Here is a 15,676-nt window from a genome sequence, read left to right as displayed (position 1 = left end):
TTTTGAAAAAAAAAAGGACTAAAAGTGGAATGACACATATAAATTTAGGACCAAAAAAGGAATTAACACTTAAAAACTAAATGGACTGAAATACCCTTAAAACTAACGCCAGTTTAACAGATTTATTAACGGAGGACCAAAAATGGTCATGCCACAATAAAACTAGGACCAATATAGGGTATTTTGAAAAAAAAGGACTAAAAATGGAATGGCCCATATAAATCTAGGACCAAAAAAGGAATTAACTCATCTACAAATGTTGGATCACAAATTCTACTATGAACTTACCAAACATAAACTTATTATTTAAGTGATGATCTATATTAGTTTTGATTATGCTACATTTAAGCGTTGGAAAACAATTAGTAACAAAACTAAGGATTTGCAAATTTTTAAATTTAAAGTGTTTTTTCGTATAAGAAAAAAAAAAGATATGATATTTATCTATATCTACTAGTTTTTTACGCGCGTTGCGCAAATGTGATAATGCCCAATGTTTATTTTTAAATAAGTACTTCAAAGTATATCAATGCAATATTATATAAGAGATGTTCATGCATATGTGATTGAATGTCGAATTTGTTTATTTAAATCGGTAATTCAAAGTATATGAATACTAAATAAAATATGAGAGATTGATTATTCGTAATTGAAGAAAATGAGAGGTTGAAATGTCTATGTGATATTGCTACAAACAAAACAAATTTTTTGTTTTATTGAAAGATGAAGTTATTAATAAACAAAGACCAACGAAAATTCTTAAAAGAATGAGATCAATTCCGAAGCACTTAATTTATATAGCAGACAGAATTCAATTGGTATAATTCGGGACCGTAGAATATTTAATTCTCGACTCTATCTATCCGACACCCATATCAATAATATGGAAGAGTTTCTAAAAACGCTTGTCTAAATACTTAGTCTAAAAATGATAGTCTAAATAAATATATACTACTTTTGGTTTGAATTTCTCTAAGTCTTTTTAATTTTCTTTCGGGTAGCATTATTATTGTCTTCATCTTCAGTACCTGTTTTTTTTATTTATTTATTGGTAATGTGTCATGGGCAATTGGGTTACTGGTGGTAGTATAAAGGGCATCGCCATGCTATGAGATTATAGTGTAGGAAGCTGTTGATTTGCCTCATTGTGTTTGTGTATATGATTGAGATCTTAGTTGTACTATGAACTATTGATCTTGCAAGCGCTTGTTGATATTTGGCAGCGGTAGTTTTTTCCAACATGTTTCATGTGTTGTGAGATGTGTGTCATACATTCTCATGTAAAAATATTGAACAAAATATTAATATTTATTATATTTGTAGAAGATTAATGAGTAGTACCTCTTGTTCTAGTTTCATAACTTGTTTACTTGATAGTAATAACAATGCATTTGCAAGTAGTCCAAATACTAATGTCACAATTTGTCCAATTTCATCAACAGTTTCCACATCTATTCTACACCTGTTCAATTTGACGTTCATATTTATGGAATTAGTATGAAAAAATGTAGTACTTAATTTTGTGTGTGCATGTGCTAGTGCTTTTTTGTAATTTTTTTTTTGTTGAATTGTTACTAATCTTGGAGTATCTATTGCTTCATTTTCACCACAATGCATGCAGTTAAATAGTTGTCACTTTGTGCATAAACATTTTTAAACAGTGGCTACATCCTATATACTAATTATTTTTGTTGTCAAGATTGATACTGATTTTGCCTGTAATCCAAGCAGGTTGAGTGTAGAAAATGAAATGAATTGTAAAGTTATATTAGTTCTAATATAATTAAAGGATGCACAATAAGTATTTTACATACAAGATTAATGAATGCTGCAACGGTAGTTATTTTTCAAATTTCTTCATTTTATGGATTTGAAAGATTAATTCCAGTAATGTTGTAGTCTCAGCATCTTTTCAATGAGTCAAGTGTGTCACAATGTTTTATTGTCATACATTGACATTTTTAATAATGAGTTTTAAATATAGTTACGTAAGATAATGATCTAATTACAATTTACATATTATTATCAGAATAAAAGCATATCAGTCATTTAGGTGTTCTACTCGAGATACTTTTGGTTCAACCATTAGACCATCTCCAACCCAAAACACCAAATTTTACCCCAAAAGGAATATTCCCCGCATATTCTTACACCAAATTTTATTCATCTCCAACCCATTACATCAAATTCTACACCAAATTTTATTCCTAAAATAAAATAATTTTTTTCTCATAAATTAAAACTTTATTTTTTTATTTTAATTTTTTAAAAATAAAATTTGATTGTAGTGCAAATAATATTTTTATTCCACAATAATATTACATAATACAACTATTACATTTAATTTTCAAAATTACCATATTGTTCCCACATATGCTCAATCAATGCATTACGAAGTGCATAATGTGCTTCTTTGTCTTTTATTTGTCTATGTCGAGCAAGAAATTCTTGAAATAGAGTAGCACCATCAACCAAAACAAGATTTTTGGACTCGTATTGGGCTTGAGTACTACCAAATGCTACCAGCAAATAATACTAATATTCGACCTTGGAGATCTCTTCAAACTGGGATGCTGAATATACTGGTAGCTGTTTCAAAATTAAGAGGATGCATCCGCCAAATTGAAAACATGAACTCGAGCGGAGCGTCTGAACAAGATATTGTGAGTACTTTATACATGTTTTATTAATCATTTGCTTAATTGTGACTACATTTTACATATTTATTATTTACTTATATTTATCATTCATAACAGCTAGATAGAGCAAAAGATTTAATGTCACAAGATGCCAAATTTCAAAAGGGGTTTAGATTTGATCACGTATGGCCTATCGTTAAGGACCTTGAGAAATTTAGCTCTACTCCTAGAAGAGACGTAAGTGTTGGTAGCCGAAAGCGAAGTACCGACTTTGAAGGATCACCATCACTACCTGATAGAGCCGATAAGTCAATAGGCTCATCATCTTTTTGTGTTGATTTAAATGACGATTTTGAAAGTGCAGACCCGATTAATGAAAACAACAATGCAAGCGAACGTCCAACTGGAAGGAACAAGGAGAAAAAGAAGAAAGTAGGGAATTTTTAAAATCCATCCAGACAGACAATGAACAAATAAAAAAAATGTTCAAAAATCATCAAGGTATACTTGAAAAAAATTATGAGGTTCAGTTGTTAAAAGCTCAAACTGAAGCAAGGAAAGTAGAGTTGGCAGAACGACAGTAAGCGAACAGACAGCGTCGAGAAGAAAACAAAATCTTACGCATAAATTTGGATTCTATCACAGATCCAATGGTGCGTGAGTCTATAAGGAATGAACAACTACAAATTGTTGCAAAGAGAGCTAATGAGCAAACATACAGAGGAGACGTTGAATCAAGTAGCCAATTTAATCAATATTTTGACAATTTGGGAGGAAATGGAGGTGGTCTTGGGGACTATTAAATCTAAATATGTTTTATTTAATTTCGGATGTATTAGGTTTAATTTTATGAAAATTATGTTTTATGTACTTTAATTTTTAATTAGTCGATGTATTAGGTTTAATTTTATGAAAATTATGTTTTATGTACTTTAATTTTTAATTAATCTATATATGATATTAGTCTTGTTTTAATCGTTTTGATGTGATCTTTCAAATGGTATAATTTATTTTTAATTATTTAAATTTTATGTTTATGTATTTAACAAAATATGTATTTTCATAAAAACAAAATAAGGATACAAAAAGAATTAATACAAAAGACAAAGGGCAAAAATGGAATATAAAAGATTTACACCATTTTGGTGTCAATCTACAGTACATCACCAAATTTGGTGATGCACTGTAGACAACACCAAAATGGTGTAGAATATGGCGACATCCTTGGAGCAAAATCAACTCCAAAACCTACACCAAAATGCCGTTGGCTGACCCCTTTGGAGATGGTCTTATGGTTGAATGAATTCTTGTGAATAGAGAAATTTCTAGTTTATTTAAGGAATAAGATTAGATAAGGTAATGAAAATTTATAGATTTTAAATCATATTAATATAAAAGAATACGATTTATCTTTAAAGTGAACAATTGTGATATAGTCCAAAGATATTATAGTGAATATAATTAATTAATAAATTTGAAGGTAAAGAATCTTTGCATCGTAGAAAATAAAAACAATATAACTAATGAATTCATTTCTATGTATTTTCAAAAAAAATGAAGTCATATCTATGTTTTAATTTTTTGATAATGAATAATTTTTTTTTTTGAATAAAGGCATTGTAAACAATGAATTCTAAATTACAAAAATGCATATTTATTATTTTTTGTTGTAGCTACTAATTTATTTAATTTAATAAGAGTAATAGAGTGTGGTACTTACTTTTCAATAATATACTCTAAGAGTTAATACCATCTGTGATTTTCCGAGTATAGTGGTTTTGCGAAGTTTAGTCTTAAACTTTCAAATTGACCACTCTAGTCCTTTGACTTTCAAATTATTACCATTCGCGGTTCAAGTTAACCATCCATGGTTCTTCAACTATCAAATTTTAACCAGTCATGGTCTTTTTAGAAGGACTAGTGCTGGTTAAATTTTAATAGTTGAAGGACCATAGGTGGTTACTTGGACCACGGATAGTAGGACGTAACAATTTGAAAGTTGAAGGACAATGGATGGTCAATTTGAAAGTTTAGGACTAAACATGATAAAATCACTATACTTGGAGGACCTCATATTATAACTCTATACTCTAACATATTCGTAGTATGTGTTCAACATTTTTTAGTTTCCGTTATAGGCCTAACTTTATTGACTCTTATTAGTATAGTAGATATAATAACAAAAGTATTATCAATGTCCTTTAATTTGTAAATGCAATTTCCTTAATTAATTATAAATAATAAAATATGAAATATAATTAATGAAATTAAATTATAAATTAACTAAATGCGTATTCATAAATATTTAGAAATTTGTTTAGATACATACATATACTTATGTACTATATGAATCATACAAAATTAAAATACTAATTTTGTTAATTTATAAATGTAATTGTCTTTATTATTATAAATCTAGTAATATAAATTATAAATAGGGAAATTGTATTATATAATTTTCCTAAATACATATTTATAAATATTACATGTATATACGATGTATTATACAATTATATATAAAAAAAATGCATTCTATTAGAGTTTAAATTTACTCTTATCAGTCTTATGAAAATTAAAATTTACAATTTTTTTATTTTTAAATATAATTCTCTTAGTTATTATTCATATTGTTGGAGTTATAATATATATATGTAATACAATTAGAAATAAATCAATTTAATTATGTAAATTCTCTCTATAAATTTATTTAAATATGTACTTGATTAGTGACTAGATTAACCACACAAACTTTTAATTTTAATCTTGTATGTTATGAAAATAAATACTTGACCAAACATATGAAAGTCTAACTGTATTATTATATTATACACTTTAACATCTTTTTGTTTTTTTTTTCTAAATTTTTATTTAAGTTCATAATCATATTATATATATATATATATATATATATATATATATATATATATATATATATATATATATATATAATATTACATCACACGAGGAAAACACTAGTATTACATCAATAATTAGGGATGACAATGAGTCAGGTGGATCAACCCAGTGGGGTAGCTCAAGTGGCAAGTGAGCTCTCTTTGTGGGGAGGAATTTTGGGAGAACCTGGGTTCAATTCCCACAAGTGACGATTCTCCCTGGGCCAGCTCCCGGGACGAGGTTAAACGGACGGAGAGTAAATTTACCAAAAAAAAATGAGTCATGGAGGGCTACATCCGATCAACCTTACATTTTTCTCCACCCCATTGGGTACGGATGTCCACTACATATACCCACCACTTATCAACTTATTATTTTTTGATAAAAATAATATTTAAATTACTTACACGTTATAAAATAATAAAATTCATTAGTTATACTAAAACATAAAATAATATAAATATTTCAATATAATAACTAAATTGTTAATTTTTTTTTAAAATAAACTTAGTAGTTAAATATAAAAATAGTAAAAAGTTACCCACAGTTATTGGAACTTTTATAATTAACTATATACTAGAACTACTTATTTTACTATTATACACACACACACATGGTGGGTCGGGTGGAGTTCTATGCGTGTTTTGTATGTAAAACTCGAATCCAACCCGACCCATCAAGGATTTATTTTATTTTATTTTTGAATTTTTAAGACTCACCCGACCCACTAATCATATCACTATCACAAAAAAAAACAAAACAAAACAAAACAAAAATAAAAATCCAATCCATACGGAGTGAATTCGAGTGGATATCCACAGGACGAATTGAAATTGTCATCCCTACAAATAATATTCCTTAGATTGATAAGAATAAATTTAGGGCTGTTAACGAACCGAACATAAACGAACGGAGGTTGTTCATGTTCGTTTGTTAAGGATTTTAAAAATCCTGTTCGTGTTCGTTTGTTAAGCGTTCATTAGTGTTTGTTAACGTTTGCGAACACGTTCGTTAACGTTAACGAACATGTTCATTGACATTTGTGAACACGTTTGCGAACATGTTCGTTCACATTCATGAACGCTTAATAACCAAACACAGGCTCATGTTCATGATCAAATTCGTTCATTAACAATAAATCATCTATGTTCACAAGCAATTACCAAACAAACAACACAACAACTATATATATATACTTAACTGCTTCTTCATGAACATGTTTGTATACATTATTAAACAAACACAAACGAGTTTATTCACGAGCTCTTAGCAGACGAGTCTACAACTAGGGGTGAGCATCGGTCAGTTTCGGTTAGTAACTGAAATAACCGAAATTTTAACCGTACATTCATAACCGACCGAAAATCGACTGATCAACATTCATAACCGAAATAACCGAAACCGACGGTTTTCGGTCGATTAAATATAACTGAATTTTTTTAGTAAAATAGTTAAATTTATTTGACTAATGCTAAAAGACTAAATTATTAAGGGAAAAACAATATCTTAGTATTTATTTTTTGAGAACAATATCTTAGTATTTATAATCAATTAAAATTAACGTCCTCAAGTACAATAGTAGTTTAGTGAGATAAATAAAGAGTTAATATCTCCAATGATCCTCCGAGTATTAGCGATTTACCAGATGTGGTCCCTCGACTTTTAAATGATCTCCAATGGTCCTCTAAGTTTTAAAAAATAACCACCCGTGGTCTTAATTCTTAAAATAAACTGAGTTTAAATCGACCACGAGACGTCCTAAAAGGACCATGTGTGGTTATTTTTTTAAAACTTAGAGAACCATTGGAGGTCATTTAAAAGTCGAGGGACCACAGCTGGTAAATCGCTAATACTCGGAGGACCATTGGAGGTATTAACTCGATAAATAAACTATATTTATACATTATATGGTTAACAAGTGTAGCTTATATAAATCTATATACTAATGGTTAGCATGTTAGGATTAGGGAATGATGAAGATTAGTGTAATCATATAACCATATATAAATAAATACAATTATGAAAACATGTAGAGTATGTCAATATATATATACACACTTGACATACTGTACAGACGTATAGTAGTGTACATATATATTAACCTGTACGTATTGTACATACTTTCACACTTAACATTTTTTTTGGCCATGCTTTCACATAATATATATATATATATATGTACACTGTACATATTTTCATATATTACATATTTTCATATATATATATATATATATGATTATGAAAATATTGTGTGTACCATATACATATTAGGGATAATAACTATAAGACTCAATATAATAGAATAACTGATATTATAAAACTATAATATCCCTAAAATAATACGGAGTATTAGTAAAATAAAGTGATAAAATTGATGTGATAGACTATAGATTTGTAAAATGTAAATAGGACTGGATGAAAATTTTTTTTTCTTTAGATTAATCTTCGGTTTTCGGTTTTCTATTGAAAAATCGATAACCGACCGAAAAATCGAAATAACTGAAAGTTTTTGACCTTAATAACCGAAACTGAACCAAAAACCGAAATATTCGATCGATTCGGTTTTCGATCTTCAGTTTTTCGGTCGGTCCGATTTTTTTGCTCATCCCTATCTACAACTGTTCAGACTCTGTTCATTTATGAACCGAGCTCTAAAATTTTTCATTTAAATTCGTTTACCTCAATAACAGAATATAAACGAACGCTTACTAAATATATACACGAGTAATTTATCGAAGGCTCTATTCGCAAACACCATAATAATAATTCATTCTAGAAAATGAAATTAAAAAATCTTAGTAAATAAAAGAATATTATTCCATTTTAGTAAAGCAGTGAGGCGAGAGAAAATAGGGGCAATAGGGTGAGATTTTTGTTTTGTTTGTAATTTTTGAATAAAGTACGAAAGAGAGTTTTAATTCTCCGTTTTCTACTCGCCGACCAAGAAGGTGCGCGCGTCACACACACTTTAGTGTGCACTGTAAACCCTCTCGATGGTGTACGACTGTACCAACTACCAAACATTAGGTAAAGATGACGCGCCGCTAGCGAGAGTGGGAGTGTAGATTGCCAAAACCGTATATCACTAGACGCTCAGTCTCGCCTCTCTCTCTCTCTTCCCCATGTAACCAGACCTTCCTCATTCTCGCATTCATTATTCATTCCCACTCCATCGGAGCTTCTCTCTCTCTAAAACCCATTCCTTCTCTTTCTTCATGATCGTCGTTTCACGTCTCTCTCTCTTCTCTCTCTAAAACCCCATGATCATCATCACCGCCCCCTTTGTAACAAACACTTCCATAATCTGCTTCAACTTAGCTGCAAAAATGGCGTCTCTCGTTGTGTAGTCCCTTTCGTACCTAACTCCAGTCTCTTCGTTTTCCCTTAAACCCCTTTCTGTATTTCCAGCTAAATACACAGATACTGCAAATGGCTGGTCCTTGGAACGGTTCTTATTCCGAGTCCACTCGTCATACTCGCGCTTCTCGGGTCACCTACCTTCCTCCCCATCTACGCAACTCCGATACCGATACCCTTCCTGAACGTTTCAACCGTTCCGCTCGTGGCGGAACGGCCCGGGGGAGAGGCCATGGTCGGGGAGGTGGGCAAGCCAGGCCGAGAAATCCGGTTTTGAACGCTCACTCGGACTGGAAATTTAATGATCTCCAGAGTGAGGAAGACGTGGGGAAGGGCAACGTGAACGCGTACGACGACGTTCCTGTGGAGACGAGCGGGAAGGATATTCCTAAACCAGTGAGGTCGTTCTCTGAGCTTGAGTTCTGTGAGGCTCTCTACGAGAATATCAACAGATGTAAGTACGTTAAGCCCACTCCTATTCAAAGGTATGCTATTCCGGTGGCGATGAACGGGCGGGACCTGATGGCTTGCGCACAGACTGGTTCCGGCAAGACGGCCGCTTTTTGCTTCCCCATTATCAATGGGATTCTCAGTGCTGGTAGAGTAGGGTTCAGGAATTCTAGACCCGCTTCTCCCCTCGCCCTAATTCTGGTTCCAACCAGAGAGCTTTCTTGTCAGGTTGACTGCCTTTCAACTCCTTCTCTTTTGGGCTTTTTATATGTTCATGTCCAGCGTTTTCAATTCATTCTTGTCAGGTTTACTCCGTATGTATTTATGTGGCTTTGTTTGTTCTTTTAATATTCTTTTCTAGTTTTCTGCATTTTGTTATATGAATACTAAGGGTCATAGCTTTCACCCTTTACTTTTCTTTTCCTTTACCTCAGTAATTTTTTTTTACTGTTTTCCCCTTTTTGCTTTTACTCAGTATTTGCTTGTTACTTTCAAGGGCTTATGCTAGATTACTGATGCATTTTGTGGGATTTGAATGTAGATACATGAAGAGGCCAAGAAGTTTTCTTACGAGACAGGATTAAAGATCGTGGTTGCATATGGAGGGGCACCAATAAGTCTACAGGTATTGTATTCATGCATATATCCATTTTTCTTTGTGTAATTTTTGTCTTCATCTGCTTCAAAGTAATTGTGGGGAGACTGTTTTTTTATTTAGGAGATTAACAAATACCTAATAAGACTTGCTAACGATGATGTTGCATTTATGATTTGAAGCTAGTTGCACAAATGTGCAACCCATTGTTGCCTTTTGCATCTTCTCTAGTCTATCAGTTGTAAAACAACACGATTCCCGGATTAATTCGTTGTACTGCTAGCTTTAAATAAAAGTTATTCCTCTTACTGATGCCTTTATGTTAACTAATTGTTTTTGTTTTCAGTGATATCTTTTTTGTCTGTAAGTTTATGGTTCCCAAAGTTGTTTCATTACATGCCTTCTATGTGCGAGTTACCAGTATTGCTTCAATGATTAGAATATTGGGCGTTGAAACTTTATTCTACAGCTGCGCATTCTGGAAAAGGGTGTTGACATCTTAGTTGCTACTCCTGGACGATTAGTTGATATGATGGATAAATCAAGAGTTTCCTTGAGAGAAATCAAATATTTGGCTTTGGATGAGGCTGACCGGATGCTGGATATGGGATTTGAGCGCCAAGTCCGGAGGATAGTTCAGGATACAGAGATGCCTCCACCGGGCAAGAGGCAGACAATGCTTTTTAGTGCTACATTTCCAGCTGAGATACAGGCCAGTTTGATCTCTAATTAGATTGAAATTGATATGATTGTATAACATGGTTTTGCATTGCAATGTTATACTGGAATTTGGTGTATTATGGAACAAATTAAAATGTGGGTTAAACATTCCCTATGTCTTTATGATGATGCCATGAATTGAACACTCTGGTTCTATTGTGGTTGACATCTCTGGGCAGCGGGTCTTCACATTTGGCTCACATTGTTTATTTATTTACTTATTTTTCCCATTTCTAGTTTTGCTAAGATATTTATGGCTCTTACCAATTGACTTTAGTATTGCAGAGCCTAGCATCGGAGTTTCTTTCGAATCATGTATTCCTATCTGCTGGAAAAGTTGGATCAAGCACTGATCTAATTGTTCAGAAAGTTGAATTTGTTCATGAGTCAGGCAAGAGGGATATTTTGATGAACCTTCTTCAAGAGCAAACTGCAAATGGAACTCAAGGAAAGGTAGAAAATGAAGACTTGTTGCATATAGATTCTTGTTTGATTATATATCTGCTGGAATGATCATAAGCCTGCATACAATTTTGATTTGACAGAGTCTGACACTAGTATTTGTGGAGACCAAAAGGGGAGCAGATGCATTAGAACGCTGGCTGTTAGGAAATGGTTTCCAAGCTGTTGCCATACATGGTGACAAAGAGCAAATGGTTGGTCTTAATATTATTGATATGCTTATATGCTTGTGACAATTATTATGATTTTGAGATTTCACCGTTAAGCTGCTTCTTGGTTCCATTAAAATGTTCAATTCCTAATGTTTATGCACTTTGATAGAAGAAAAATTTGATTTCAGAGATAGTTATAGTATTTCCCTTTCCCTGGACAGTGAATTTCAAACATCACTACTTGGTGAAATGTGTGGTTTATGATCAAAATGTTACATTACACCTGATGGTGATTAAAATTCAACTTATTTTTTTGGATGGGCAGGTTGGAAATTAGAAACAACTCGAAGTGTGCAATTTTGGTTTGTTTTATATATTAAACAAATGTGTAATATATACTCGCAGTATAGAAAAAGCATATATACTAATATTTGTGTGTTTGATCTTGTACCTACCTCATTTTGTAACAGAATGAGCTACCTAAGAGTTATATACGAGGTTTACTAACATTTATTATGTGCTTGGTTTTGAAGGAAAGGGAAAGAGCACTAAGATCATTCAAAAGTGGACGTACTCCAATTTTAGTTGCTACAGATGTTGCTTCTCGGGGCCTGGACATTCCACATGTTTCCCATGTGATAAATTTTGATTTGCCAAGGAGCATAGATTACTATGTTCACAGGATAGGTAGGACTGGGCGTGCTGGTAAATCTGGGTTAGCAACTGCATTTTTCAGCGGTAAAAATGCGCCTCTTGCAAAGGATCTTGTTGAATTAATGCAGGGGGCAAATCAAGAAATCCCTACATGGCTTAATGAATATGCTGAGAAATCTTATTGTGGCAATGGTGAGAGGGTAAAGAGCTATGGTGACAAAAAATTTGGTGGTTTTGATTACGGAAACACTGCTGCTTATGATAGCTTTAGTGAGAATTGGTCTAGCCAGTATACTGAAACCGCTCCGCCTTACTATCCCTGCACTGCTGACAGTAATCCATTTACGTATGGTGCTCCTTTTGCTGCTGGTTATTATGTTCATCCCGAAATGGGCTCGTATTCTGCTGCTCCGAGCAACTATGGTTTCGAGCAAGCATCCATCACTGCAGATGACTGGAATTAGTTCTTAATTCCTCACTATCTGGTTATGTTCACATAACCCCCTATTGTTATATACTGGGTACAGTATGGTATGGATATGTATAGACCTAATTAAACACTGGTAGTATCAGACATAGATGTCATAGCAGTGTTCTTATTAGCTCAGTATCTTTTGGGTTTTGTTTCATTTATGCTAATGCAATTTGACTGCACGTACAAGTATAGATACCGTAGAGTGAAGGATTAAGGAGTAATGCCCATCAGTAGTTCAAAATCTAGTACTGCTTTTTGTAATGTTCTTCTGAAACTGGTTGTAGAGCTCTAGCTCATTCCTTGCTCTTATCAATTTAAATGACTGCTTTATTTTGTCAGCTGTGTATTACTGCTATCCCTTTGCCATTTTATTGATTCTGTTCCATTTTCATTTTTCCTATCAAAAGCTCAAACTTGTACTTGAATACTGTAGAAATTGCTGTTGGAGCAAACCTATTAGACGGAGATTTTTTTATTTTATTTTTTATTTTGGATTTTTGCAGAGATGAATAGAAGAGAATATGAGAGAGGAGGTAAAGAAGAAAAAAAAAAACAAATGAACTAACGACCCTTGCTCGCGCGCCTCAGGTACTGTCCCACAAAAAAAAAAATCAATTTTGGTAGTACCCCCTCTCTCTCACATAAAAAATTAAAAAATTTACTGTATATTTTTCAACAATTGATTGTTAGAGATTTGGTTAATAAAACCAAATATTATAACAACAATGGTGTGTTTGGTTAATGGGTTTTCACACCAGAATTGGGAATTAAAATCATAGTTAGTGTTTGGTTTACAGTTTTTTAAAAACCTACCTATGAGATTTGATTACCTTAATTAAAAATCTCATTTCCTAATTAAAAAGATGTATCATTCTGCCTCATTAGTAATCTAATTTTTAAGTTTGGATGAATACTTTTAGATTTTTGTTTTGATTGTTTTTTTTTTGTTTTTATTGGTGCTTTTGATATTATTATATTAGGATCAATTGTCTTAATTTCTTATTTTTGTATTGTAAAACATTTATTTTTATTATAGGATAATACATAACCAAACATTGCTAATCATTCCAATTCCACCATACTACCACAACTTATTACTATTACCAAGTATTTGATTCTCATTCTGATTTAATTCTTATGTGCAAATCAAACACACTCAATATATTTATGTATCAAATGTGACAAAATTAATAATTATGAATTAAATGTGTGGCCGTGGGTATAGTTCTGGTTTAGTATCTTTGTTATTATTATTATTTTTTTAATTGTGGATTTTTGATATCTTTTAGATTTGATTGCAACATATATTTACATTGATTGTAATCTTTGTCCCATTTTATTATTTATTGATCAACTCAATCCTTTCTTTTTTATTACTTTCTTTAATATTTTTATTTATTTTTAAATTTGATTTTTTGTATTTAATACTCCATAGTATTTTTAATGTAGTTTTTAAATATTTAATTTTTGTATATTAATATAAATTTAATATTATAAAAAATTAGATTAAAAATAATTTCACTTAAGTCACGAATTAAACAAATAAAATAGGGCAGATTGAGTAATATTATACTACGTATAATATGTTGTAAATAGAAATGAAAATGCACAAAACTAGAAGGAAATTAGGAGAATTGCAAGCAACCAACAGAGAAGGATTAGATCAGAACAAGAGTATGGAGAGAAGGGAGCGGAGTGATTATTATTGATATTATTCTGATGTTTTTATCCAAATGAATACATATGAACATATATATAGAAAATAAACTTGACCCTTCGATACTCCAAAGGACACTTGACCATTCATGGATCCAAAAATACAATAACTGGGATAATGGCCACATATAAATAATTATATTCATAACACTCCCCCTTGGCCATTATCTCACCATATTCATGCCTCATTAAAAACCTTGCTAGGAAAACCCTGTGGGAAAAACCTAGTCAAAGGAAAAAAGAGTACATGATGTATTTCAAAGTATCTGTTATATAGGGTTGCCTCATTAAAAACCTTAGGCTAAGAAAACCCAGTGGGAAAAACTTAGCTAAGGAAAAAGAGTATAACCATAAATCATTCATGACCTTCAGGGTCTAATCTTCAGGATAACCAGTCATAAACTTTCAGTGTATAATCTTCAGGATTCTGTAATGTTCCCCTTTTGACATTACTATACCATTCTCATGCCTCGTTAAAAACCTCATTAGAAAAACCCAGTGGGAAAAACCTAATGAAGAAAAGAGTACATGATATATGTTAAATTATGTGTTGCACCAGTTGCCTCATTAAAAACCTTACGCTAAGAAAACCCAGTGGGAAAAAACTTAGCTAAGGGAAAAAGAGTGCAACCATAACCCTAACATAAACTTCAGGGTTTAATATTCATGATTCAAGTAATGATACTCCCCCTGAAGATAACATTCTTCAAATCTCTTATGAAATATATCTCCAAAATATATAACGGGATTTTGTAAACAAATATGTCCAACTATCAATGGGGTGAATAATCCCGTGACTCTTCTAGAGTTCACGTGGGTATAATACTAATATCATAATATACCCATTTATTATAGATGCAACACTATCTTTATTGTCTCCTTATAAGACAATGGGGATAAAATCTCGTATAACCAGTTTTGGGGACTTGGCATCGTTGGGATCAAATCAAATAATAATAGCTAGTACCCAAGTAGCCCATTAAAACCATACATTGGTTTTCTCACGTAAATGCCAAAATCTTTTGTTACTCAAAGATATTGGAGGATATGTTAAACACCATTCCAATATTTCATTATAGGAGGAGCACTAAATGTTGCTAGCAATTTCATCGCATAAAATATCAAGCCTGATGCGATTATGGAACTTCTGGTCCCTATATGGTGCTCCAACGATAATGAATTAATGGAATTTTGGTTCCACGATATCCTTATTATACTCTTTGAGCTTAAACGGTTCTTTATCTACTTCAAGAGATACAACCGTTAGTGTGATATGTATCATGAGTCTAAACGATTCATTATCTACTTCAAGAGATATAACCGTTAAATGATACTTATTCATATAAAATCTTCAAGGCATTTTTCAAGTAGGATACTTATTCATATAAAATCTTCAAGGCATTTTTCAAGTAGGCTAACTGGTGTATAAAAATCTTCAAGGCATTTTTCAAGTAGGCTAACTGGTGTATAAAAACTTCTTCAAGAAGAAGCTCGTAGGCTAACTGGTGTATAAAAACTTCTTCAAGAAGAAGCTCAATCTTCAGGTCGAGATAATACTTGG

General features: G+C 32.0%; 2 protein-coding genes across 2 annotated transcripts; both read left to right on the top strand.

The window, feature by feature from the left end:
• Positions 1–2,516: 2,516 nt before the first annotated feature.
• LOC115999426 lies at positions 2,517–3,086 on the top strand. The gene is made up of 2 exons (XM_031239276.1): positions 2,517–2,663; positions 2,757–3,086. Exons 1-2 carry the CDS (start codon positions 2,517–2,519, stop codon positions 3,084–3,086), a joined length of 477 nt encoding a protein of 158 aa, XP_031095136.1.
• A 5,581-nt stretch (positions 3,087–8,667) lies between these two features.
• Positions 8,668–12,737, top strand: LOC115998582 (DEAD-box ATP-dependent RNA helicase 52B-like). The gene is made up of 6 exons (XM_031238187.1): positions 8,668–9,569; positions 9,883–9,966; positions 10,406–10,648; positions 10,942–11,109; positions 11,202–11,312; positions 11,804–12,737. Exons 1-6 carry the CDS (start codon positions 8,964–8,966, stop codon positions 12,386–12,388), a joined length of 1,797 nt encoding a protein of 598 aa, XP_031094047.1. The 5' UTR covers positions 8,668–8,963; the 3' UTR covers positions 12,389–12,737.
• Positions 12,738–15,676: the final 2,939 nt, after the last annotated feature.

Source organism: Ipomoea triloba, chromosome 12, assembly GCF_003576645.1.
Source record: "Ipomoea triloba cultivar NCNSP0323 chromosome 12, ASM357664v1".
Lineage (NCBI taxonomy): Eukaryota > Viridiplantae > Streptophyta > Magnoliopsida > Solanales > Convolvulaceae > Ipomoea > Ipomoea triloba.
The sequence above is the reverse complement of the archived record's forward strand: the minus strand, read 5'-3'. Positions and strand labels throughout refer to the sequence as shown.

What these genes read in the sequence shown, in the direction of transcription:
- LOC115999426 (XM_031239276.1), top strand. Translation starts at nt 2,517, where the DNA reads ATGCTACCAGCAAATAATACTAATATTCGACCTTGGAGATCTCTTCAA. An exon ending in GAGCGTCTGAACAAGATATT is followed by an intron (nt 2,664 to 2,756) that starts GTGAGTACTTTA and finishes CATTCATAACAG; the next exon opens with CTAGATAGAGCAAAAGATTT.
- LOC115998582 (XM_031238187.1), top strand. Translation starts at nt 8,964, where the DNA reads ATGGCTGGTCCTTGGAACGGTTCTTATTCCGAGTCCACTCGTCATACT. An exon ending in CCAGAGAGCTTTCTTGTCAG is followed by an intron (nt 9,570 to 9,882) that starts GTTGACTGCCTT and finishes ATTTGAATGTAG; the next exon opens with ATACATGAAGAGGCCAAGAA. An exon ending in ATGGTGACAAAGAGCAAATG is followed by an intron (nt 11,313 to 11,803) that starts GTTGGTCTTAAT and finishes TTGGTTTTGAAG; the next exon opens with GAAAGGGAAAGAGCACTAAG.